The 25,965-nt window shown below is 46.9% G+C and overlaps 1 protein-coding gene across 1 annotated transcript in view; it reads right to left on the bottom strand.

The window, feature by feature from the left end:
• The window catches only part of DOCK1 (dedicator of cytokinesis 1), a 498,451-nt gene that overhangs the window by 83,529 nt on the left and 388,957 nt on the right, over positions 1-25,965 (bottom strand). The window contains 3 exon segments of the mRNA XM_055346339.1: positions 3,199-3,257; positions 13,086-13,186; positions 18,684-18,762. Of these exon segments, the coding sequence (XP_055202314.1) occupies positions 3,199-3,257; positions 13,086-13,186; positions 18,684-18,762 (239 nt within the window).

Genomic DNA, 25,965 nt, shown 5'->3' with positions numbered 1-25,965 from the left:
TATTTGCATGTGGATATCCAGTTTTCACAACACCATTTATTAAAGTGGCGATCCTTTCTCCATTGTGTTTTCTTGGCTCTCTTGTCTAATATCAATTGGCTGTATACGTGTGGGCTTATTCCTGGGCTCTCTGCTCTGTTCCCTTGGTCTCTATGTCTGCCTTTATGCCAGTACTAAATACTGCTTTCATTCTTGTAGCTTTGTAATATATTTCAGAGTCAGAAACTATGATGCCTACTATTTTGTTCTTTGTCAGGACTTTTGGCAACTTTGGGTCTTCTGCGGTTCCATATGAATTTTATAATTATTTTTTTCAATGTCTGTGAAAAATGGATTTTGAGGTCGATAGCATTGAACCTACAGGCTTTAGGTAATATGAACATTTGAACAATATCAAGTCTTCCAATCTATACAGATGAAGTGTCTTTATATTTATTTGTTACTTCCTTAATCTGTCATCAATTTTTTTTCCCCCTTCACTGCTCAGGTCTTTCACCTCCTTGTTTAAGTTGACTTTTAAGTATTTTATTCATTTTGACACTACTGGAAAAGGGACTGTTTTCTTAATTTCCTTTTCAGATAGTTCTTAGTGTATAGAAATGCAACTGATGTTTATTTTTATTTTTTTTTAAAGATTTTATTTATTCATGAGAGACAGAGAGAGAGGCAAAGACATAGACAGAGGGAGAAGGAGGCTCCCTGCGGGGAGCCTGATGCAGGACTCGAGCCCAGGACACTGGGATCACGACCTGAGCCAAAGGCAGATGCTCAACCACTGAGCCACCCGGGTGTCCCTGCAACTGATGAGCTGATCTGAACTGATATGTTTGTTTTGTATCCTGCAACTTTCTTAATCTGTTAGTTCTAGCATTTTTGATGGAGTCTTCAGAGTTTTCTAAATAAAAGATCATGTCTTCTGGAAACATAATTTCACTTCTTCCTTTGTGATCTAGGTGGCTTTCACTGCTTTTTCTTGCCTAATTGTTCTGGCTCAGATTTCTGGTACTATGCTGAATAGGAGTGGTGAAAATGGGCTCCCTTGTCTTCCAGATCTGACAGGAAAAGCTTTCAGTTCCTCACCCCTGAGTATCTTGGCTTTGGGTTTGTCATATGTGGCCTTTATTATATTAAAGTATATTACCTCTATACTTAGTCTGTTTTTAACATGAAGTATTAAATTTCATCAAATGCTTTTTCTGTATCTACTAAAAAAATTCTAGGACTTTTATACTTTAATTTGTTAATGTAGTACATCACTTTTGTTAATCTGTGTATGTTGAACCATCCTTGCATCCCAGGGATAAATCCTACTTGATCATGGGGTATGATCCTACCAATATACTATTGAATTTAGTTTGCTGGGATTTTCTTGAGGAGTTTTACATCTATGTTCATTATGTTCATCAAAGACAGTAGGCTATAGCTTTCTTTTCTTTTTTTTTTTTAAGGATTTTGTTTATTTATTTATTCATGAAAGAAACAGAGAGAGAGAGAGAGAGAGAGAGAGAGAGAGGCAGAGACACAGGCAGAGGGAGAAGCAGGCTCTATGCAAGGAGCCCGACGCGGGACTCAATCTCGGGTCTCCAGGATCATGCCCTGGGCTGAAGGCAGGCGCTACACCGCTGAGCCACCCAGGCTGCCCAGTTTTCTTTTCTTGTAGTGTCTTTATCTGGCTTTGGTATCAGGGAAAGCTTGCCTTATAAAATGAGTTTGGAAGTGTTCCCTTCTCTTAAATGTTTTGGAAGAGTCTGAGAAAGATTGGCATTAATTTTTCTTTAAATGTTGGCTAGAATTCATCATTGAAGCTATCTGCTCCCGGGCTTTTCTTTGTTGGGAAGTTTTTGATTGCTGATTACTTGTCATCTGTCTGTTCAAATTTTCTTTATCTTCATAATCCAGTCTTGGTAGGCTGCATATTTCTAGAAATTTGTCTATTTCTTCTAGGTTGATTGACATATAATTATTAATAGTATTCTCTTTCAATCCTTTTTATTTCTGTGGTATCAGTGGTAAAGGTTCTGCTTTCATTTCTGATTTTATTTATTTAAGTCTCCCCTTTTCCTAGTTAATCTAGCTAGAGGTTGGTCAACTTTGTTTATCTTTTCAAAAAACCAACTCTAATTGTGTTAGATTTTTCTATTATTTTTTTAATCCTCCATTTCATTTATTTTTGCTCTTAATCTTTATTATTTCCTTCCTTCTGCTGACTTTAGGCTTTGTGCTTTTTCTAGTTCCTTGAGGTGTAAAGTTGGGTTGTTTATATTTACCGATGAAGGTGACATGATAGGCCAAATGGACCTAATAGACAGATAGAACATTCTACTCAGCAGCAATAGAATAACATTTTTCTCAAGGGCACATGGAGTGTTCCTCAAGATATGTCTCACCATAGGTCATAAAACAATTCTTAACAAATTTAAGCAGACTGAAATCATACCAAGTATCTTTTCTGACTACAGTGGAATGAAATCAGAAACCAGAAACAGAAGGACAATTGGAAAACTCACCAACAGAGGAAATTAAAAAGCATACTCCTGAATAACTAATGGTTTAAAGAAATAAAATGGGAAATCAGAAAAGATCTATGGAGACAAATGAAAATGAAAACTAACTATACCACAACTTTGGAGATGAAGCAAAAGCAGCAGGAAGAGGAAAGTTTGTAGTGACAAACACCTACATTAATTCCTCGTCTTCAACCCAGGAAGCCCCTAGGATTTCCAGTGCTCTAGAATGTTCTACTATCACCACCTGGTGGCAGTTTACCTATATTCAGGGTCCAGTTTTGAGCAGGCAAGAAAAAAAAACAAAACAACCTTTTTTGAGGGCAGAATGTGTTCAACTGAGTACAATAAACAGGGGCCCTTGTGACAGTGAGATGAGCTACATACATGGTTTGATGCTTGAGAAGCTGGAGGAATGTCAGTGATGCTCAGAAACAAAGAACTTTCAAGGCAGAGCTGTGTTCAGCTGACGTAAAGGGGGCAGTGGACTGATTCTTCTATTTGCCCCACAGATCAGATTTTCTCCCTTCCTCTTATTTACGGAAAACAACTATTGCAAAGGTAGCAATTGCCCTTCAAGGAAGAAAAGCAATTCAGATTTTCCAGATGCCCCAGCACAGACAGCCAGGGACTTTGTCTGCGCCCACCACGGTTTCAAGAGTCACCATGATGCCCAGAAACTCCAGCTACTCACCAAGGTTGTACCACATGTCTCTGATTTCAAAGCCAATCTGTCTCCTCATGTCTCCATACCTGAGAACCAAAGACAGGGGAAATGCTGAGTCACTCTTTAGAGCATATGGAAATCAGATTTAGATTCTTTTTAAGTGCAATGAAAGTCTCCCAGCACGGAGACAAACAAAGAAAGTATCAAAGCTTTGACTTCTCTTGCCATGAAAGGGAACCGAAAGAGGAAAAATCCAGCTGAGGGAGTCTCACCTACCCATCACCACAGATTAGGTAATATTTCCCCTCCCCCCACCCCCCCTCCCCCCCGCCAACTCCGGTGGGACCACAGGCCAGGTGGTGGCCAGTAATGACAGTATTTTCCTTCTCAGATCTCTAAATGGCAAGAGAAGGACGACCTGGCTCCCTGGCCTCAGGGGGAGCTTGTTTTCAGAGAGGCTCTTAGCATCCAGGCACTGCAAACACCAAATGACATCCTTCAACCCGGCTCACAAAAGCAGCTTTCACCTGTTAAAATTAAGCCCTGGAGTGGACAACCCAAGCGGGGAAGGCCTCTTTCAAATATCTCCCATCTTTCTTTAGCATTTTCGATGTAAGGAAGGACTTTGCACTAAAAGATGTCAATAAACATTCCCCTGTTTTTGTTTATCAGGGAAAATAAATGCTAATTTTCCTCCCACCGGGTCAGCAGAGGAGGTGTGTGTTTCGTGAGTAAACAGAATTTGATGCTTCAGAAGATAAACGTTTATTAGTTTGTGAGCAATTTAACTTCTTCCTCTACCGCCTAAGGAAAAAGAAACTGATTATATTAAAAATAATAATCTGCAAAACTATCGTACGGTATGACAGTTTAGCATCTGGGTCATCAGGCTGCTCTGTTCATCCTCCTGTCAGCTGATGTGGAAAGGGAGGCTGTGTTTACAGATGACCTGGCTGTGGCTCTCCAGGCAAAGATCCTCCTGGTAAACCAACACCCGTCGCTGTCTGCCACCTTGTAAAAGTCTCCAGTGCCCGAAGCACCCATCTGTCACCTTCGGCAGGAGACGGCTGCAGATGCTCATACTCTCAACCAGGGCGACCCGCCTGGCAGGCCCTTCAGAGGTCCACCCGGGGCCACCGCCCCGGCACGGATGACCTGGCCTGCTGTACCAACAGACAGACTGAGCTGGGAGCGTCAGCCCCTTCCTGTGAGGACAAGCTTGTCCTCGGAGGTAAGCGAGCTACCTAACAGCCTAGCCCGCCAACCAGGTGAGCACTGATGGAGGTCAATTCAGTGTTGCGGGGGGGCGGGGATCTCAACCAGGGAAAGCACCCATCGCCAGGGCCACAGTGACTAGAGGCTTGTCCACGGTCAGCAAAGCTGCTGGACCAGGCCAGACGGTGACAGAGAGCATCCTTCAGGGTCTAACTGGCACCCCAAATCACCCAAGGTCCGTATGATCTAAGCCCCATGGAATTGTGCACCCTTCCTGGGCTTGGAGATCCAGCTTCCCCATTCCCATTTTGCTCCTGTGCAAATGACAAAGGGGCCCCAGCAGCCGCCGTAGCCCAGGCCCGGAGAGGATACCGCAGGCACCCTCCCGCCGTTCACTGGGGATAAGCATCTCGGCGCCTAAAACCAAGTGCAAACCTAGTGCTGGTGCTTCCTCCTGAGGTTGTGAGCTCCTCACTGTGCAGGTGGAGGAGTTGCCTGGCAGGAGTGTGGGCATCTGGCGAGCCAGGGAGCTCCACGAGCCAGGCAGGACCCCCGAGAACATAAAGATCCCCCCCCCCGCCCCGCCCCGGGCAGGGCCTGCCAGCAGGTGTTCAGATCTCAACACACTGAGCCGGCCAGGTGGTGGATGCTGGTCACAGCGGTTGGGCTGCCACTGCAGGACTAACTCAAGCTTTAAATACTCTTCTAACAGCCAAGGGATTCCTTTGCACCCTGGAAAAATCTCTCTCACAAATAAGAATGGTTAAAAATGGGGGATCCCTGAGTGGCTCAGTGGTTTAGCACCTGCCTTCGGCCCAGGGCGTGATCCTGGGGTCCTGGGATTGAGTCCTACGTTGGGCTCCCTGCACGGAGCCTGCTTCTTCCTCTGCCTGTGTCTCTGCCTCTCTCTCTCTGTCTCTCATGAATAAATAAATAATATCTTAAAAAAAAAAAAGAATGGCTAAAATGCTAGGTGGCTTGGGTCATTCAGGAGTGAGCCAATGTCTGTAGTGACCTACAGTGATTTGCCATTTCTTCCAGAGCTGGGGTTGACCCCTGGATGCCAGGAGGCCCATGCAGACGGGGAGCCTCCGCCACTCCTGCCTCTCCCCGTAGGTCACCTCTCCTTATGGTGCTGACAGCGGGAGAGATGCTCATGGGTATGCCACTTGCGTTTTCTAGTTACACTGTGCTGTCTTCTATATGGAAAATGACCTGCCTTCACAGCATCTGAGGATGGGGGTATCAGCCATGATCCCGGGGCACATCCATCATGAGAGGCCCTACTGTAGAAAGGGGCTGGAGATGTGGTTTTCATCCTCCAATAAGACAAAGGTGCTGAAGGCCAGAACAAAGGCAACCAGAGGGGCAGGGAGCTGGAAGGTGAGGGCAAGACTGAGTCTCTGGCAGCGAGAGAGCAGCTTTGGTGAAACTATGTATTTTTTTAAAGATTTTATTTATTTATTCATGAGAGACACACACAGAGAGAGAGAGAGAGAGATAGAGAGGCAGAGGGAGAAGCAGGCTCCCTGTGGGGAGCCCGATGCAGAACTCAATCCCAGGACCCCAGGATCATGCCCTGAGGTCAACCTCAACCGCTGAGCCACGCAGGGGCCCAGCTTTGGTGGAGGAGAAAGAAGCATACTCAAGAACATGGGGGGTAATGCTCGTTCCCTGGCCACGGGCTCCCAGGCCTGGTGGCAGCTTTACGGAGCTAAGTCCACCGCTATGAATCCACACCTGAGGGGATGGAACGGGTCCTGAAGGGAGAGACAGAGGACTGGGCTGAGTCCCCGGCAAGGAGAGAAGAAAGAGAACCCAAGTGTTGAGATGCCAAGTGCATGCTCTGCGTCACGGCGTGCATCCCGAGGCCTGGCCAGTCGGGGCATCCCTGACGGCTGAGCACAGGACTCTCAGAGGGCACTGGTTTCATTTGACTCTGGCAATGAGACTGAGGAAGCAGAGGTTGCTGGTAGGGAGCCGCCGTGCCTGGCTCCGCAAAGCTACAGCAGCGCGGAGCTGGAGTCTCCTGGCGTTTCCCCCCACGCACTCCCCCATAGCGACCCCACGGGTTGGGAGCCAAGGCTCCCCCGTGCCGGAGGCGAACTTCCCACAGCCTAAGTAGACATAGGATCCACACCCAGGCCTGTAACCCTGACCTACAATAGCATGAACCTGGTCTCTGGGAGCTTATCTCAGCACTCACACTGCTTCATTCAGAGAACATTACTCAGTGATTCATTAATTACTGAAGACTCACTAGAGGCCAGGTGCAGAGCTAGGATGGGAAGATTAATGTAATACGGAGAACAGACAAAGGCCACAGACCTTGTGGGGGCCACTAGCATGGTAGCAGGGATGGACATTAACAAATAATCAACATAAGATCAACACACATATGTAAGTACAGTTCCATGAAGGTTGTGATCATGGCCCTTTAGGAAAAACATGGGTGAGAGTTTAACGGTGGGCCAAGCTGGCCGTGGCTACAACTCTCTTGTACAACAATGTCTACTCTCAGATCTGAAGAAGGAAAGATGAAATCCAGAGAGAAGGGAAGAAGAGCATTCTGGACAACCAGACCAGCAGGTGCAAAGGCCCTGTGGCAGGGAGTGGGTGGTAGGTAAGTATACAGAGCAAAGGAGGAAGTGTGGCTGGAGGACAGAGTCTGCTCTTCTCCCTTAAGAGGCCAAGGGGGATGCAGTGTGAACAAAAGCCACAGAGGCAGCATTTTAAAGTTTAAATTAAAAATCTTTTTGAAGGGAGGCCTGGGTGGTTCAGTGGTTGAGGTAGGAAACTAATACAAAGACCCACTGAGCTGCTGTTGTGGCCTGAGAAAGGGCTGAGGCGCAGCTGGAAACACCATCTGAAGGAAGGAGAAGAAAATGAGAAGACCCAAGTCAGAAGGATCCGACGGATGATAATGGGCCTGACAAGGGAACAGAGAGGTCACAAAGGAGGAGGAAAACTTACACGGAGTTCTGGAAACAAAGAAGAGAGGGAGACAGTGTCAGGAGTGGGTGCAGGCTGAGAGATGCAGACAGGCGTGGAGGTCGCTGGAGGGGAATGATGGGCGACGCGAAGGAGGTGGGACCCCATCTGTGACCCCATCTGTGACCGAGGGAGTGAAGCTTATGACCCGCCGGGCTTGGATGTGCCGCGGCCTCGTGCACTGCGCAGGTTGTACCACGTTGGTCGAACACAGCATCGCTCAGGCACACGGGACACTGACCTTTGCCAACAGGAACTGGGCATGGGGGTCACCGCTTGTTAAATCTGTCTCCCTGGGCCCCCTGCTAATTCCGGGTTTATAGTGAACTTATTTGGAATTATTGGGGTCTCTTAAAAAAAAACAAGCACCAACACAAGCTCTACTTTTTCAAACTATTTCTTGTGCTGACCTGGGGTACATAGTCACAGCCTCAGGTAAGGCCAGGTGGCAAGGTGGGGGGCTTGTCACAGCTTCGTTTCCTCCAGTTTCTCTAAAAGCAGTGGCTTTAGTTTGACTCAATGCACGAACATCTCAGAACCCCGCGCTCGGAAAGATGGAGGGAGCTGTTTATGTGGAATTTCGAGCTGGCTGTGGAACCTGTCCTCTCAGAAGGTGTGACAGGCTAAGGGCAGGGGTCTGCATTAAAAATATACATATAAATAAGGAAAGAAAGAGGAGAAATGGCGTGGAGACCGACGAGGGTCTTCATGGGGGGGGGGGGGCGTCCTCTGTGCACAGGTTCAAATACACTGACCTGGGGTTGGCCTTCAAACTTGACTCTCTTGGGCTGAAAATTTTAAGTCAAGCATTTTATGCTTAGATTTGCTGGAGGCCCAGTGCCTGAATCCCCTTCTCTTCCAGAACGAAGTCTGGTGCTGGACACAGAGGCCTGTGTGCAGTCACGGGTCATGTTGTCCCACCCTCGGACACACATGCCCTGCATACTAAAGCGGTCAAGCTGGCTGCTAAAGAAAAGCCAACTTCTTGATATCTGACTCATGTTTCCTGATTCCCAGTCATGTTAAAAAGGCTGTGGGGGGGGGGGGGATGAGGGCGGGGGGAGAAATCACGGCCAGGTATCTCATGCCACCGGCACCTCTGTCCTCTGTGGGTTGTGACCAGCACCAAGGATGCCTCAAGGCTGAGTCAGTTAAATTCTCTTAGTGTAGACTTTGATTCCTGGTGGTTATTTATTCTGTGGTTCATTGGAAAATCTTATCCTCCATTTGGGTTTGACATCATCAGTTCTCTGCACGGTGTGGTCCATTATTTTACGTGACTACCATGTACTTTGGGGAATGTTGCTGGAATGAATATCTTAATTATCTCGCCAACCTAGGTCATCAGGAGGACTGAGTTTCACGAAAGGGAATGAGCGAGCAGATCTCCTGACATCGGGATTTTCTATTGTTTGAGGCCACAGTGGGGTTAACCAGGCAGATAGGAGTTGTTGCAGGCCTGGCAGGGGGGAAGAAAAGGGTGTGTGTGGGGGGGTGCTGGGGGGTGCAGGGGTGGGGGCAGGGGAGGTTCCTCAATGAAGCCCCCACTCCGATGCATTGGGTTGGATTCAGGAATCCCAGAGCAGTCAACTGGCCCAAATGAAGGCAGCCAGAGGCTACTGAATGGGAGTGGCATTGCCCCGTCTGCCCTCAGAGGCCCCGGGCCTTCCCGCTAGAAAAAGACACCCACTGAATTATACTCCACTGTGCTCTGCATCGATACCAGCCCTGTGCTGAGACCTGCAGATCACTGGGCCTCTCGCTCTGCACCAAGCCCTCAAGGCCTAGCTTAGGCTAAAGCAATCCAGAGCATCTCTCTGCTCACAGAGCAGGCCATGACCCTTGGACTTGATGTGCCCTTTGGGTATTGGCTGTTGGTTGGCCCGTGGCTCAGTCAGCCAACCTGGTAACCTCCCTGCTGTTTCCCCATCCGGCCAGGAAGCCCCTCCCGCAGGAGGCCTTTGGGCTCCCCCGCACCCCACGTCACTCCCGAATGTTCATCTGCAGGCTGCCCAGGCACCCGGTCAGCACTGCCGTCCACTGGATCGCTGTTCCCTTGGCACATCTGCCCGCCTGCCCGAGACTGTGAACTTCTCACCTCTGGGTCCCTAGCACCCGGACCTGAGGACAAAGCAGGCACTCAATCCCTTTTCTCTAGCACAATTTTAAGTGGATTAAAACATTTCTAGGCCCTGGGAAAATTTAAGCATTGGGGTAGCACGACTCTAAATGTGTCTCATGTAGATTTTGGTATTTAGAAATAAAACAGCACACTGATCACAATGTTTAAGGTGCAGAAAGAAGCATGATGGATACAACAAACACGGGTGAACCCGTCACGCGTCTTAGCCACAAGGCCTCCCGGGCCTTGAGCGCTTGTCTCCTTGGTGGCCTGTCATGGCCACACACTGAGCTGAGGCCCCTGGGAGAGGGGCCCTGAGGCTGCGTAGGAGCTGGAGCTGGGGTAGTCCTACCAAAGACTTGCAAAGGCAACTTCTAAAATGCTTAGGTTTTTTTTCCCCCCCTTGGAGAATCCATGAGAAAATTTCAAAGGGAAAATCTAGAATCTCTTATTGCCACGGTTATGAGGAAGAGAATACTCAAAGCTCGATTCAGAAGCCCTGCCGGCTCTAGAAGGGGAGACACCAGCTGGCTGTGTTTAATTTTCCTTGGCTTTGAAGCCTCTGAATGCACACAGCTATGTGGGAAACAAACGTTTTCTTTGGCGGCCAAGGCCCTGTGTGGTTAATGCATTTACTGACGTTGCTTTAGCTTAGACTGTTAACACTCCCACGACAAAAGAAGGCCCAGTGCACAGCCACCCGGCCCTGGCCTGGAGAATGCTCAGAATCAATTGTTTTACTCTAAAAACCTCACTGGAGATGCCAGCTCTTTGAAGACAGATTTCTGGTTTAACTTCCCTTGTCCTGCAGGCATCTTCAAGGGTTGGCCACGCTGTGTGCTTGGCAAAGAGTGGGTTCTGCGGTCAGCTGGAGCTGGGTTTGGATTCCAAACTCACCGCACAGTGAACCCCATGCACATGCAGGTAGGGGCATCCACCTGCTACAGCCCAGCTGTCCTTCCACCGGACTGGATAACGAGGCGTCCCAGGCGTCTGGGGCTGGCTGTGAATAAGCTGTATGGTGCTCAGAGTGTGCCAGTTATTTCTGCTTCTACTAAAGAAATTTCCACCATGAGAGTATTGAAACAATTAGGCCAGCAACAGCCATTAGTCTCCACCTCTAACTTCATATGAGCCCTGAGAAGATGTAAATTTGGCAAAGTGGGAGCTTCCCGATGGAGCCAGTCCCTAGGAGGTGCCCCTGGAGTCTGTTTCTTGAGCCAGGACTAGATGTCAGACCCCACGTTGGCTGTGCAAAGGCAAGCTCTTCCTTCCCAGTAGTTGCTGGTGGGCACTCGCTTGGCCTGAACCTTCTGGGGCATTCCTCTTTTCTGAACGATGGACAGTTATCTGCATCAATGGCCAACTGGCTGGAGCCACCCAACTGAGGAAGCTTGAAGGAATATGACCAGGTGCAAGCTGACCTTTATGTAGATGGGACAACGAAAGGATTTAAGGGTCTAAGAGCAGAGCAGGTAACATCTTGGGTCCTGAGCTGCCTGGGTTAGAACGACCGGGTGTGTGACACTGGCCATGTGACTTGTTCAAAACAGGTTTCACCCTCCTCATCTGGAAAGTTAAGGGTGATAAGGGAACCCAATAAACAGTTTTTGTTTTTGTTTTAATGATTATACATGAAAAATGCTCTCGGAGGGCTTAGAAAGTCACTGGCACATAGTACATGTCCCAATAAATATTTGCTGACATAATTCTTACTCTGCAGGGATGACGTGCTTTTGATTTGGCCAGCAAGTGAGAGACACACTCACATAACAGGAGGAGCGTTGGAGGGGGGCTTCTGTTACCTTTTGAGACTCCCGCTGGCATTGCTAATGTCAGGGAGTCCCAACGCCTTGGAAGAGTCCATGTGAAGCAGAGGGATTATGAAATAAACACACAGGGACCAGGGACACAGAGACATGGGAGCAATAAGAGAACTCTTCTCAGAAGTCCTCATGATAAAGGGCTAGTTTCCAAAATCTATAAAGAACTTATTAAACTCAACAGCAAAGAAACAAACAATCCAATCATGAAATGGGCAAAGGACATGAAGAGAAATCTCACGGAGGAAGACATAGACATGGCCAACATGCACATGAGAAAATGCTCCGCATCACTGGCCATCAGGGAAATACAAATCAAAACCACAATGAGATACCACCTCACACCAGTGAGAATGGGGAAAATTAACAAGGCAGGAAACCACAAATGTTGGAGAGGATGCGGAGAAAAGGGAACCCTCTTACACTGTTGGTGGGAATGTGAACTGGTGCAGCCACTCTGGAAAACTGTGTGGAGGTTCCTCAAAGAGTTAAAAATAGACCTGCCCTACGACCCAGCAATTGCACTGCTGGGGATTTACCCCAAAGATTCAGATGCAATGAAATGCCGGGACACCTGCACCCCGATGTTTCTAGCAGCCATGTCCACAATAGCCAAACTGTGGAAGGAGCCTCGGTGCCCATCGACAGATGAATGGATAAAGAAGATGTGGTGTATGTATACAATGGAATATTCCTCAGCCATTAGAAACGACAAATACCCACCATTTGCTTCGACGTGGATGGACCTGGAGGGTATTATGCTGAGTGAAGTAAGTCAATTGGAAAAGTACAAACATTGTATGTTCTCATTCATTTGGGGAATATAAATAATAGTGAAAGGGAATATAAGGGAAGGGAGAAGAAATGTGTGGGAAATATCAGAAAGGGAGACAGAACATAAAGACTCCTAACTGGGAAACGAACTAGGGGGGTGGAAGGGGAGGAGGGTGGAGGGTGGGGGTGAATGGGTGACGGGCACCGAGGGGGACACTTGACGGGATGAGCACTGGGTGTTATTCTGTATGTTGGTAAATTGAACACCAATAAAAATTAATTTATTAAAAAAAAAAGAAGTCCTCATGAAAGGGGCACTCAGAGAAGTCAGGGAAACTGAGGCAGAAAGAGAGACAGCAAGAACCTCGGGGCACCCAAAGTGTGCAAAGAAAGTGCACACAAACTCTCTTCTTTGTCCTGGGCCAGGAGCCGTGCAGGACAGGGCTCAGAGCTGAAGGACCCAGACAGGGACGCGGGGCTTCCGACAGGTTTGTCAGGATCATCCAAGGACTAGCTCGGTCCTTTGGATCGTCCACCAGGAGCACGACGCGGGTAACCCCTTGCAAAGAAGGAAACCTCAGGCACCTCTCACTCCAGAGTTCTTCGACAATCCCAACTGTGCCAACGGCTTGCACGAGAAGCTTCCTTTCTCGAAGGAGCATTGCACCAACAGACGGTAAGAGCACATGTGGGAGGACACCAGAAGAGCGCACCGCAAAAGCAAGGAGCTCCTGAAACTCCCATCCTGTATGGTGCTAACGGAGGTGCGTTACGCGGACTCTGAATTCACCAGAATGAACTCTGCAGTCTTCGACCTTGACTCATGGGTTAGGAAAGGCAACAGCAGACTTGTGGCTTGAAACCGACCTTTCACGACACCATGATTATATCTTAAGTTGTACACCAAGTTGGCATAGAGACAACACAGAAATTATGCTAACAGAGTGGCAGGCACCTGCCCGTGACTTCGGGGCTGGACACAGACTTACTTGTTGAGGATTTTGGCTCTCTTGGCGCTTGAAAAATTCTCCAGTTGCAAGGACTCCTGAGTGAGGAAAGCGACAGCCAGGTGAAAGTAGTTGTTCCAAAGCTGAAAACCAAGAAGGGGGAGATGCTAAGATGCTGAACAGCTTAATATTGGATCTCAAAACACCCTGAGACTTTCCTCATTTGCCACGCACACACTTGTGAAAGGTTTAGAAATCCACACTCACTGTATACAGACGGCTGGTCAGCCAGCCACTGGGCATGGGCACCAAGGACATGGCGCAAGTGCTCCCATCCTACTCTGCGGGCCACTGATCTAACCTCCTGGTGCCTCGGTTTCCTGGGTGGTAAAGTGGGAACCTCAACATGCCCAACTCCTGGGGTACTCAGGGGATCACGGGATTGAATACGTGCAGACGCTTCCGGGGGCTGCCGAGCCCACGGTAAGGACAATAATGTGGGCTCCTATTACTAGAGTATCGTGGGGCGCCTTCCTTAATAGTATATAAATTTCTATAATTTACGATTCTTCAGATACTAAAGATGTACATAAACACTAGATAACTAAGGCGAAGAGTTGTAAAAACATCAAACATTTTATATTTCAAAGACTTACAGACTATATGTGGCTTAACAGGCAATTTACTATGAAATGACTTTGTTACAAAGCTCTGGATGCTGGAAGCTCCATCTACTTAAACACGGAAACCTAGACTTGCCATTGTAAGAGTGTCATTATGGGGGCACCTGGGTGGCTCAGTCGGTTGAGCACCCAACTCTTGAGTTCCGTTCAGGTCGTGATCTCAGGGTCATGAGACCGAGCCCAGTGTCGGGCTCCATGCTCAGTGGGGAGTCTGCATGTGGATTCTCTCTCTGCCCCTCTCCAAATAAATAAATAAATCTTTATGCATAACCAAATACATAAATAGACAAAGGCGTCATTATGGGTAGATTCTTAAAATTATGGAACTAACACCCTGTGGCTATGTCAATGTGTAAGACCAAGTCAAGAACACGAAGATGCAGGAAGAATTCTTGGATCACACACAGGGATGATTTAAACATACTCCTGGCCTTTGCCCATCACTCCTCCACCCACCATGCTTATGCCAGAGGACAGTCTGGGGGAGCTTCTGCTCCTGGAGGGAAAGAGCCTGGACAAAGTTCCTAGCACACGTCCAAGCTCAAAAGGCCTTCCATGGCCTTTAGAAGAAATCTGGGGGTGTTGGTTTTCTCATTTACAAAACAGGGATCATATTTATCTATCAAATGACAGAGCTGCAAAAGGTTCTATAAAAATAAGGTGTGAACGGTATTGACTCTGTTTTGTAGTCACCTGTGAAGTAAGTGGGAATTTGAAAGCATAGCTGTAAGGGTGTGTGGTCTTCCATTTCTCTGTCACTTTTCATGAACTGGGCACTTTCTTTAGTAACATAGCAACTTCTTGGATTGCTGCCGAATCAGCCAGTAAGTGCTGTGGCCCTGATTCTCAGATGAGGGGAAGAGACTCGGCCAAAGCCGCAGGTTACACGTGAAGTGGATGGAGGGTCTCGAGTCGGGGTCCCAAACCTCTTAGCTGATGCTCTTTCATCGCCCACAAAGGTGCATTCTCTTTTAGCTCCATTTGTACTAAAAGAGTCTATAAGACACAAGTTGCTTCTTTTGTTTTTGGAGCTCACACTTCCCATCCCAGGTGCCCAATTTGCTGGCCATGGCCTCCTGCTGCAGCACTGCCAGGAAGCACGGACCTTTTGTGGGTCTGTCCCAGGAGTCATGGGCAGGGGCTCAGCTGGCGCTGCGGGCTCACAGACTGTAACACAGGGATGCTCTGGGGGGATGGTGATTCCTGGGGAGGCTGTGTATGTGTCAGAGCAGGGGGTTTGGGAAATCTCTATGCCTTCCTCTCAGTGAACCTAAAACTGACTTTAAAAAAAAGTCTTGGGGGTGAGGGCACCGGGGGCTCAGTGGTGGAGTGTCTGCCTTTGGCTCAGGTCACCATCCCAGAGTCCTGGGATCAAGTCCCACATCAGAGCCTGTTTCTCCCTCTGCCTATGTCTCTGCCTCTCTCTGTGTGTCTCTCACAAATAAATAAATAAATAAAATCTTTAAAAAAAAAAAGTCTTGGGGCACCTGGGTGGTTCAGTAAGTTGAGCATCTATCTGCCTTTGGCTTGGGTCATGATCTCAGGGTCCTGGGATCGAGCCCCGCGTCAGGCTCCCCGCTCATCAGGGAGTCTGCTTCTCCCTCTGTCCCTCTCCCTCTGCCCTACCCCCTGCTCAAGCTCACTCTCCCATGCACTCTCTCTTAAATAAAATCTTTTTTTTAAAAAAAAAGCCTTAAAAAATCAGATAAAAATACAATCTGAAAAATGTTATGCAGTGCATGATTTGAGGTAGGCCAAGTAACTGCACCTGCATAGTGCTGACCTGTGACGGCTGTGACTGGGACGTCTGAACTCGAATGGGGTCTAAGGATGAGATGGTAGTAACAATATAAGTTCGGTTTGGGTAGTTTTACTGTAGTCATTTTGGGACAGTTGCTGTTTGTAGGAAATACATACTACAAACCTGGGGCATGTGAGGTTAAGAGTCCATCATGCTGTAGTGCCAGGAGAGAGAGGCAGGCTGCACCAGACCCCAGGGGAGCAGGAGGGGAAGTGGCAGGCAGCCTTCAGGGTTCATTGATGAGTTAAAGGAGAAGGAAATGCCAGGAGACAGTGCAGTGAACACGATGATGCAAGAACATAAAATGTGTCTGGTCAGAGCACCAGCTGCCTGGAACTCACATTGAAGGCTGCCTGCGCCATAGGGCACCCTGCGCCATAGCCCCCCACTGGAGGGTGGGAGGGTGCATACGCATCAGGGTGAACCAGCAATCCATACGCACTCCATACTTGCCAAGGGGCAACGTGCTATGTGCGACCCGAAGAACACACTGCTGCTGAGGTATGCAGGCGTGAGAGAAGCATCGCAGGGACCTTCCCCGGGAAACAGTGAACACGAGCAGCAGTAACAGACAGGCATGCTGGGAAAAAGGAGCCCACACTCACAGTAGCCACAACAAACGCCCCAGCAAGTAATGGGTGAGGCTCATGTGGATAAAAAGGAAAACCCTAATGAAGTACACAAAAAGAAGGCCTAGATATTCCTGTATGGGGTGAGAAAAAAAGAAACACTGCAAAGTATTCCACCCAATACTGTAACATTTCCCCCACATTTATTTATAAACTCAATGGACTCCCAATTAAAATAAGTGCAGCATCTTTAAAAAGTAAGGGCAACAAGCTGATTTTGCATTTCTCTCTTTCTTTCTTTCTGTTTTTTTTTTTTTTTTTTTAAGATTTTTATTTATTTATTCATGAGAGACAGAGAGAGAGGCAGAGACACAGGCAGAGGGAGAAGCAAGGTTCCTGCAGGGAACCAGATGCAGGAGCTGATCCCAGGACCCTGGGATCATGACCTGAGCCGAAGGCAGATGCTCAACAACTGAGCCACCCAGGTGTCCCTGATTTTGCATTTCACATGGAAGAGGAAATACAAAAGAAGAACCGAGATAGTTTTGCAGTGGCACATCAATAGGGAAGTCCTGGCTCTACTAGCAGGGTATAAAACCAGAAGGCAGTAACACAGAAAATAGAACAGATACGCACACACACACACACACAATTGCAATTATGTTTTTTTACAGTGGCATTTTAAATCACTGGGAAAGATGAATGTATTCATGAAATGATATGGGGAAAAAGTGAAGTTTAAGCACTTAGCCCCAACAGTAACTAGAGAAATCTCAGATAGATTAATTATCAGGAAGTTTTTTTTTTTTTAAAAAAGCAGAATTATAAAAGTATGAGTAGATAGTAACTATAAATATAAAAAAAAACAAAAACCAGTTACATTTATAACATGGAGGCAAAGAAGGATTTGCCACACAAAACATAACACCCAAGAAGCATAGAATAAAAGAGATACAACTACAGAAAAATTAAAATTTCTGTATGATAAGCCTAAACCCATGATGAGGCTCTGTTAAGAATTTTGACTTAGAGAAAAGCATGACAACTAGCCCAATAGAAAAATGAGTACAGGAAAGGATCAGATGGTTCTCAGTAGAAATCACATAGCCAGTAAGTATTTTCAGCTTAAGTAGCAATCAGAGAAATTCCAACAAAAATAAGAATCAACAATTTTAAAGAAATCGGTATTGGAGATGATTTTAGACAATGGCTGCTCTCAAAGAAGGTTGATGGGACTGCAAATTGCTACAGGAGGATAATTTATCAATGTCCACTCATGTACAGTTTCTCACCGCTTGGCCTGGCAGTTATTGCTTCCAGGAGCCTGTCTACGGCAATGCAGCACTGAGATGCAGTGTTTGTAATGGAAACAACCTGGAAGAGGCCCGCAGGTCATGAGTGCTGGGGTGCCTGCATCAGTGTTGGTACATTCATACTGCTAAATGTGATGGAACAGAAAAAAGAATACAGACTCTAGTCTAATTTGTGTTAAAAGCCAAAGGACTATTTATTTGCACATGCCTGGATACAGGTTTAAATAGGCATCAGAAGTGTAGACAATTAGCTAAGAGTCACCTTGCAGAGGGGAAAAGAGTGGGAAGGGGTCTTTCCTATTTTACTGTACGTGCTGACGTACAGTGCACAAATACTTTACGATGAGAATCATTCTGTGTTTTAGGATGTGTGAAAATAAGCATTAAGAAGAGAAAAAGATAACAACTTAAAAAATCACGGTACTCTTACATTCCACAATGCAGAGAAAACAGACATTTATGGTGTAAAAATTATAAAAGAAATACAGGTCTAGGTTCCTTCTCAGTGAACAATCCTGCCTAGGAAACTAATGCCCTGTACATCTGAATGAGTTTTTCAAATTATTATTAACAAGCTTTAGTAAACTAAGTAATAAAAAAAAATCATGATTAGCAGAAATACACCTAGAGTGCAATGGAAGTGAGACCCACAAACATCAGATGCCTGGTAAATCGTGCCAGGCAAAATCAATCCTTATCTCTCTCTCTCTCTCTCTCTCTCTCTCTCTCTCTCTCTCTCTCTCTCTCACACACACACACACACACACACACACACCCTTCCTCCCTCCATCTCCTTCCCCGGCATCGCTGCAACCACTGAAGAACCTCACTGAACCCAGAGCCCTGTGGGTTGGGCCTGTGCCTGGTAAACTCCACTGGAGGTAGCACAAAGGCAGCCAAGTTCAGGGATGCAAACGCGCTTTTCATCCTCTCCTGATCCTTTTCTCCCCACATGTGTATGGTCTGGGTCTGAGACAGTCTACTGGGCTACAACAGATGTGGGCGGCCTCCCTATTCAGTCCCTACTTGTCACTCTGACCCTGTACTTTTGCTCTGAAACCGCTCCATCTCCATCCTTGCTAAATTGAGCAAATACTCCAAAGGCATAATTTTCAATTCTCGGGTTCCAGTGGTACATCTTACGAATTCCATTGCCATACCTTGGATGGGGAACCCATTAGGTTCGAGGATTGGAATTGTAAGACATTGGCTCAGACTGGCAATTTGTTTTAGCATGGCTTCCCAACAAAGGGCAGGTCTACCTCTTTTCTTACCTGTAGCTCAAAGTTGGCTTGATCCAGAAATTTTTTGTTCAGCATATCTGCATACTGATTAATCGCTCGCAGGAAGACTCTGAAAGATTAAGAGAAGATTACATAATTACACACGTAGGCTCTGGCACCTTTGTAGGTTTGGCATTTCAATGAGATACAACACGAGACTGTCTGGAAAGTAAACTCTCCAAGTCCTGGGATAAGCTATGAGGCTGTGCCAATAAAAAGCCCAGAGAATTACATGCAGATGTTCTCCAAATTAATCAAGGAAATTAGCACATGCAGAATAAAAGAAACAGACCAAAATAACAGCATCCGAAAGTAACATATGAAAAGTATCACTAAAAAGCCTAATTTAGGGGGAAAAAAAAAGAAAGAAAAGGTGCTAATTAAATCCTCTTCTCAAGTCACCATGTTGTCACAGAACATTATTAAACTGGTCTTTGCTTAGCTGGCATTTTAGAGGTAAGCATTTAAAAGTGCTATTATACACCATCTATCAGGCTTGGAGTATTTGGTGACATATCTGGAGGCATGTCTTACTTCAGTGTCATTTGTCCTCTGTTCCAAATGTTGGTTTTTGGTAACTAATTCCTTGTTAAAATAAAAAAGCTGTAGTGGATGTGTGATTTGACAAGAAGGTTAGCAGGAATTTTAATTATTGACCCATCGATAATGTACAATTTTAAGTGCCCAGAGAAAAATGTCACATCCTTCAATTCCTCGGCTTTTACTTTTCCATGTTGAGATATGTGATTTGAGAGGTTATGAATGATTCCCGAGCACTAAGCCCTTCCACCAGCCCGTTCATCCCGTAGATTTGTTTTACTGCCCTTGAGAGTATTCTCAATAATAAAGCTCAGGCCAGATACTTCTTTTTAAATGACCCTTCTCCCTTTGCACAAAGGCAGGGTGCAAGAGGAATTAGCATTAGGTCACAGATAATGAACTTAATTACACTTCCTCTGTTTAGACAGCAGGAAGCAGCCAGAGAGTGTAAGAAAAATCTAGGTTACTTCCCAGGAACCAGCGCTCTCCGAAAGCATCATCTCTTTAGCTGTGTGTGCCTGGAGAAGCTCCACATCCCAGACTGTCCCAGAGCCCCCGAAGGCTGGGCAGCCTGGAGGAGGATGAGAGGGACTCTCCGCCTGGGGCTGTAAGGTCTCCATCGCCACCTCTTGCCCAACCCTGCAGCTTCTCTCACACTCGGACTGCAGACAGCTCTAAGAAAGGGGGTTTGCAGGCAGCATTTCATTAAGGAACCTCTCGGTTGGATCCAGGGCCAAAACTGGTGTGACAAATGGCCTGTGATCAAGTCGGCCATCCCAGTTGCTGAAGAAAACTGTGCCCAGAGTTATATGAATTCTCCCCTGGTGACATTAAATAGAACCAGAAAGGAGGCATCAGTGTTTTAAGCGACTATCAACGGAGGGACATGGGGATCCCAGCCTCGTCCATTAACCAGGAGCACAGAACGGGCAGCAGCATCCATCAGCCAGAGGGTTGCCAGATATTACAACCATGGGCTGCACAGTTAAATGTGAAAAGGAGTTCTTTTGGCTTCATTTGGGGATTTATTGAGAAAAGCTGAATACAGGGCACTCAGGGCATCTTGATGAATTAATATAGGACCAGGATGGAAATCACTAAATTTAGGACATGTCTCATATATCTAGCATACCTGGCAACCGTAATCAGCCCTCCAGGTCCAGGTTGAGGTCTCCCAGAAGTACGAGGTGCAAGGCTAGAGAGAAAGTGGTCTGCCTGGCTCATCTGCCCCTTGGGGACTGTGTTCAGAGAGCATCTGGGGACCTGTTCTGCATTACCCTCAGCAGCCAATGGAAGTCCCCTGAGGATCAGTGGAGTGAGATCACTCCCTGTCATTACAGTGGGGGGCCCTCATGCAGCCCAAAACCCTGGGCTAATAATGACCACAGACACATTTTTACCCCCTTAATTTTTCCTTCAGTTTTATAACTCAGCTGTTCACTAGGGTTCCCCAGGGTCCTTCTGAGCTTTAAGGAAGACCCTCTCTCCAGCCCACTCTGACAATAAAGGCAAGTTTACTAGAACATGCATTATTATTACATGGTAATTATTCTGCCTCGAGATAGCACCCAAACAGTTGCAATATGCTACTTCTAATTAAGCTCTGGAACAATTTCAGCTGGTTAAATAAAGATATTTCTCAAAATGACTTTTTTTTTTAAATATGCCATGCTGAAATAATATGAAGGCCAAATAAAAACTTTTTAATGAACTGACAACTGAGAAAGAGCAGAGCTGAGAGAGATTCTATAATTTAGATTTACTATAAATTTTTTAAAAAGCAAAGACAAAAAACAAATAACAAAGAATGTGAGTTGTAGCAGGATAACTAAAGGCAAGATCAAATAAAAAACTGCCATTAGTGCCATCAACAAGGGCGAGCTGCTCAGGCTCAGTGCATCCAGGACCGTGCGTCTTCTACAGAACCATCTGGGACACACATAAATTCTATATAGCCGGTAGCCCACACCTGATGGGATTAAAAACTAAGGAATGCCACGTCCATCTGAGGATGAATCAATGATCTAACTAGGGAAAAAGGGACATAAAGGGGGTTAGCATTTACATGAGAACATCTATTATCTGCTGTAATTCATTGGTTATTTCTAATAAATGTAAGAAATGTAGAGAAAATAAATAAATTACATTAGAAGCTTTTGCATAAAAATCTGCTCTCAATCCCAGAGGAATGTGGAAAGGATCACGAACTAAGCTGAGCAATTGGATGGCAGGACACCTTCCCAGTCTGAAATGAAGAGTTCAGGCAGGTTCAACACAGCTTAAGATTAAGTCCTTTTTGTCAAGAGACGACGAGAGGGAGGGCAAAGTGAATGGGCTGGCTCTGTGGTCCTGGTGACTGCTGGAGCTGGCTTCAGGGAAGAGAGGCTGTCCAAAGTGTTCCCAAAGAGTCCTGTCTGCGTATTTACTCACATGCCTACAATGCTAACTCAGCATCCAGCATGGTTTCACAGGCCCCCTAGGTGTCAGTCACAGGAATGGATGGATGGATGGGTAGATGGATGGATGGGTAGATGGATGGATGGATGGATGGATGAGTGGATGGATGGATGGATGGATGGATGAGTGGATGGATGAGTGGATGAGTGGATGAGTGGATGGATGAATGGATGGATGGATAATAGAGGGAGGCAGGGAGGGATGAGTAGCCCAGAAGATCTGGCCCTGACCCCAAATCAGAGGGCTCAGGGAGGCCAGAATATTTAGCAGCCCCTAATCTCCATGGAGTTCTTACATTCAGAGATTTTCCACTGTGGGGTTCAGCTCTTGAGTTTCTTGTTAACCAAATTTCTCATTAAGCATTTGGCATTTATGAGTGGGCATTGTTCCCTCATTCTCCTTCCCACCACTAGAGCTGGTTGCCATTCTCCTCTCCACCTCCAGAGCGAGTCCCCCATTCTCTTCTCTACCTTCAGAGTTGGTCCACCATTCTCCTCTCTACCCCCAGAGCTGGTCCCTCAATCTCCTCTCCAGCTCCAGAACTGGTCCACCATTCTCCTCTCCACCTCCAGAGCGAGTCCCCCATTCTCCTCTCTACCTTCAGAGTTGGTCCACCATTCTCCTTTCTGCCTCCAGAGCTGGTGCATCAGTCTCCTCTCCACCTCTAGAACTTGTTCCTTGATGGTAGGAACCTTGTGTTTTACATATCAGAATCCCCCAAAGCATTTAAAAGGACCCCTCCGCACTAAGAATACTCTGAAGCATTCTGATCTGAGGATCCATTAGTCTCCACCAGCACTGCTAACAGATCTCTCAGAGCCAGCAGTGTGTCCAGGACTGGCACCAGCCAAACACAACAAAACAAACACACCTGGAACCTCCCTCGTGCAGAGAGCATCTACCCTCCCCATGCGACACTTCTCCACATCAGCACAGGATACAATGAAGAGAGGTCATGCATAATGCTGCCCATGTTCCTAGTGTCTAGGAGCAGGAGAGTGAGATGTCTGGGGACAGAGAATGTGGGGGAGGGGAAGGTAGGAAATAGTGGAGATGAGCACTGCTTCTACTCTGCCAGAAAAGTGAAGGGCTCGGGGGAAAAAGATTCGTAACTCTGTGAGCCAAACAAGTTATGTCTATTCCCAGCCGGGAGGATTAAGTAATTTCTAAAAACAAAGCTAATGGTGTGAGAATGAAATGCTTTCGTGGATGCTCTCCCACATGGTCAAAACCATCAGGAAAAAGTGCGAGCCCGTACGCAATAGAGTTATTTTCCATCATTTTTAATCTTTGAATGGCTTTATTTATGACCTAAAACCTCGGAAGATAAAAACCAAACACACAAATCAATAATGTATGGAGAACCACAGGCAAATTATGTCATCTCAAAAAGATTCAAAAAGCCATGAGGTCTAGATGCACTTTCTCTAAGATGCTCAATTTATTCAAAGCAAACGACTGGAAATTTTATTTTTCATGGCTGCAAGGAAAGGACTTGATCTCACTCTCATTGGTAACTGATTCCTGTCTCCCCAAAGTCAGAGTCACCATCTGTACCAATCCTGCTATGATGTTCCCCATTTTCAATCATTTAAGGGGCAGCGTGAGGTAAAGCTCATTCCCGAACCTCCTACAACTAAAACAAACAAACAGCAAGTTTTCCTGGCTTCCTTCTCTTCTACCTGGACACCTCATCACAGCGAGCTCCCACTAGAAATAAAATGCCTATTGCTATTCCTTACGGTGTCAGCTATGGATTGTTGTCCAAACTCCCACACACACATCCAATTACAGTCTTGATCCACTTCTTTCTATACATTATCATCTATTATTTCTCTTTTTTTTCCCCCTCCCACTCTACCTATCTTTTCACATCCATGTAAACATTTAGCTACCAGACCTTCAGAGAGTGGCTCACGTTTTCGAGATTCTCCTATTTTCAACCAGCCAGTGAAAGTTGGGACGGAGAGCCCTCTGCATTCCCTTGAACTTTGAATCAAAGGGTCTTGTTCCTTAACTCTGAGATTAAAGGTAACAAAGAGATATCACCACACAGCACAAAGTCACTTTAACACCATGATCCACCGACACTTTACAAAACGTTCAGAAGCATCTGGTAGAAAGGAGAACACACGCCCTAGAGTTCTACACTCTGCATACGTCTTTAGGAGCCAGGCTGGGCGTATCGGGTGAGGCTCGGCGGCGGGAGGCACCTGCAGGGATCCAGGTCTCTCAACCACCAGCATTTTACCGAGTCCTGTGGGCTTCGCCTCTGGGACCACATCCCTGCTGTGTCCTTGCACAGAAAGGGATTTGGTTGCTGCGTGGGCTCCAACAGGGACCTTCCCAATAAGCTGTCTATTGGAAGGCAGTGCGTGCAGAGCCATAAAAGTAGCAGAGTCCTAAATAATTATGTGTTAATTGAGTGGAGGGGAACTTCGCAAGTGGAACATAATCAGGAACCAATTTAACTATTAGAAGTTCCTGGCACAATTACAGTCACTAAAATGACTTTATCATGACGGAGCCTCAGGCTTTTCTAGCATCTCTGCTACCCAGTGTCTACTGCCAATAAAACTGGAAGATGAGGTGCCTCATTACGACACAGGGAAAAACAGCGAGGAAAGCAAGAAAGCCACTGAACTTCCAGTGGAAAACAAAGCCCCATTTCTCAGACGGTGAAGCTGCGGAGTATTTCATTCCTCCCCTACGCTTGCTTTAAGTTACGTAATTAGATTGTACAGTTCACTATAAGGGCATCTGGCAGTAAGGCAAGAGATGCTTTGGGGTAAAAAAAAAAAAAAAAAAAAAAAAAAAAGGAAAACAAAACAAAAAAACAAACCCCACATCTTTTAATGAAATGTTTTGCCCAAAATGAGTGGAAGAAAGGAGACAAATTAAAAGTGACAGACTCTATCCCTGCAGAACAAGGCATAGGAGTTGGAAAATTGCCTTAAATGATCTCCGCATAATTCAGGAATGCAGGGAAGGAGGGAAGACTTCAGGAGGGGTGATAAGCGGATACAGAGAACATCACTTCAACCAGTAGGCATGGGGAGGAAGGACTCCCCGGTCCGCCAGCACAGCCCGGCCTCGGCAGAGGGGCACTCCGGTCAAGGCTCCAACCAGACAAGATCAGCCCCTTCCTCTCATGGGACCCCGGTGGGCGGGGGTGTGGGGGGGGTGGGGGGCAGTGAAGACCACAGGCACACAAACTAGTGATGTCCCAGCAAGACCCTGGGATAGGATGCGTGGGGTGACACACAGAAGGTAGGGGCCTGGCTGGGACCTCCTCCCACATTTGCGATTTGGGAGATAGTGGGAAGACCTGTGTGAAGGGAGCTTCCAGGGCATGAGGCTGGGAGGGTCGGCTGGGGAGACTGTGGGAGGCTGGGGGTGCTGGGGTACAGTCCACAGCGGTGTCTTAAAGCAGGGAAGGAGCTGTGAAGTCAAAAGGTACAACTGCCATGGTTTCCTGAATGCACTTGAGGCCTTCCTTTTTGTCAAGATTTCCTGATTTCTTTTTCAAATCAGGCTTCAACATCCGTCAAGCTCTGAACTAAAATCCAAATTGCTGTGAACCGTGGCACTGGCCAGCCTGGTGCAAGCAGGACTCCCAGGGAGTGTCCGCTCAGGACCGAGACGGCGTCATCCCTGCCATGGGTGGACGTGTCTGGCCCAGGCCCACCCGTCCGCTCCTGCTCAACAGAGTGGCACTCTGGGTGCACACTCGGTCTCCAGTCCCTGCCAACACAGGACTTGTGGCCGTGAGCCGCCGTGGGCTGAGGGCGAGATGCCCCGATGGTGGCCGGGAACCACCCAGTTCTAGGATCCCTGTCCTGCTCGGCCACCTCCCGCCTCTGTTGCTTTGCTGGCGAGCATTTGCTGAGCACCTAGCACATTCCCAGTGACTTCTGTCACTTTGATAAAAGTTATGTCATCTAATGCACACAAGGCCTGTGGGGTATGAATTACCTTGTATTTTACCCCAAAGCCTCCAAGAGGCAGAAGCACAGGTGCCTGGAAGGGCAGAGCGGGCTTAGATCACGTGCATGACCGGTCCCCGTGCCACACAGCCTTCCTTAGGAAGCTCTACCAGCATCGGCGGCCGGACACAGATAAAACCCTGAGATTATTTTGCTTTTATGTTGTACTAAGGAAAATCTCCAGCACCTACGAGACTAGACCCCATGAGGTACCCTTCCCGGGTTTCAACGATGATCACTTTCTGCACATTCCGTCTCTCTCCATCTCGTCCCCTTCACATTATCATCAT

Source organism: Nyctereutes procyonoides, unplaced genomic scaffold (genome assembly GCF_905146905.1).
Source record: "Nyctereutes procyonoides isolate TBG_1078 unplaced genomic scaffold, NYPRO_anot_genome, whole genome shotgun sequence".
In the NCBI taxonomy this organism is placed as follows: Eukaryota; Metazoa; Chordata; class Mammalia; order Carnivora; family Canidae; genus Nyctereutes; species Nyctereutes procyonoides.
The sequence above is the reverse complement of the archived record's forward strand: the minus strand, read 5'-3'. Positions and strand labels throughout refer to the sequence as shown.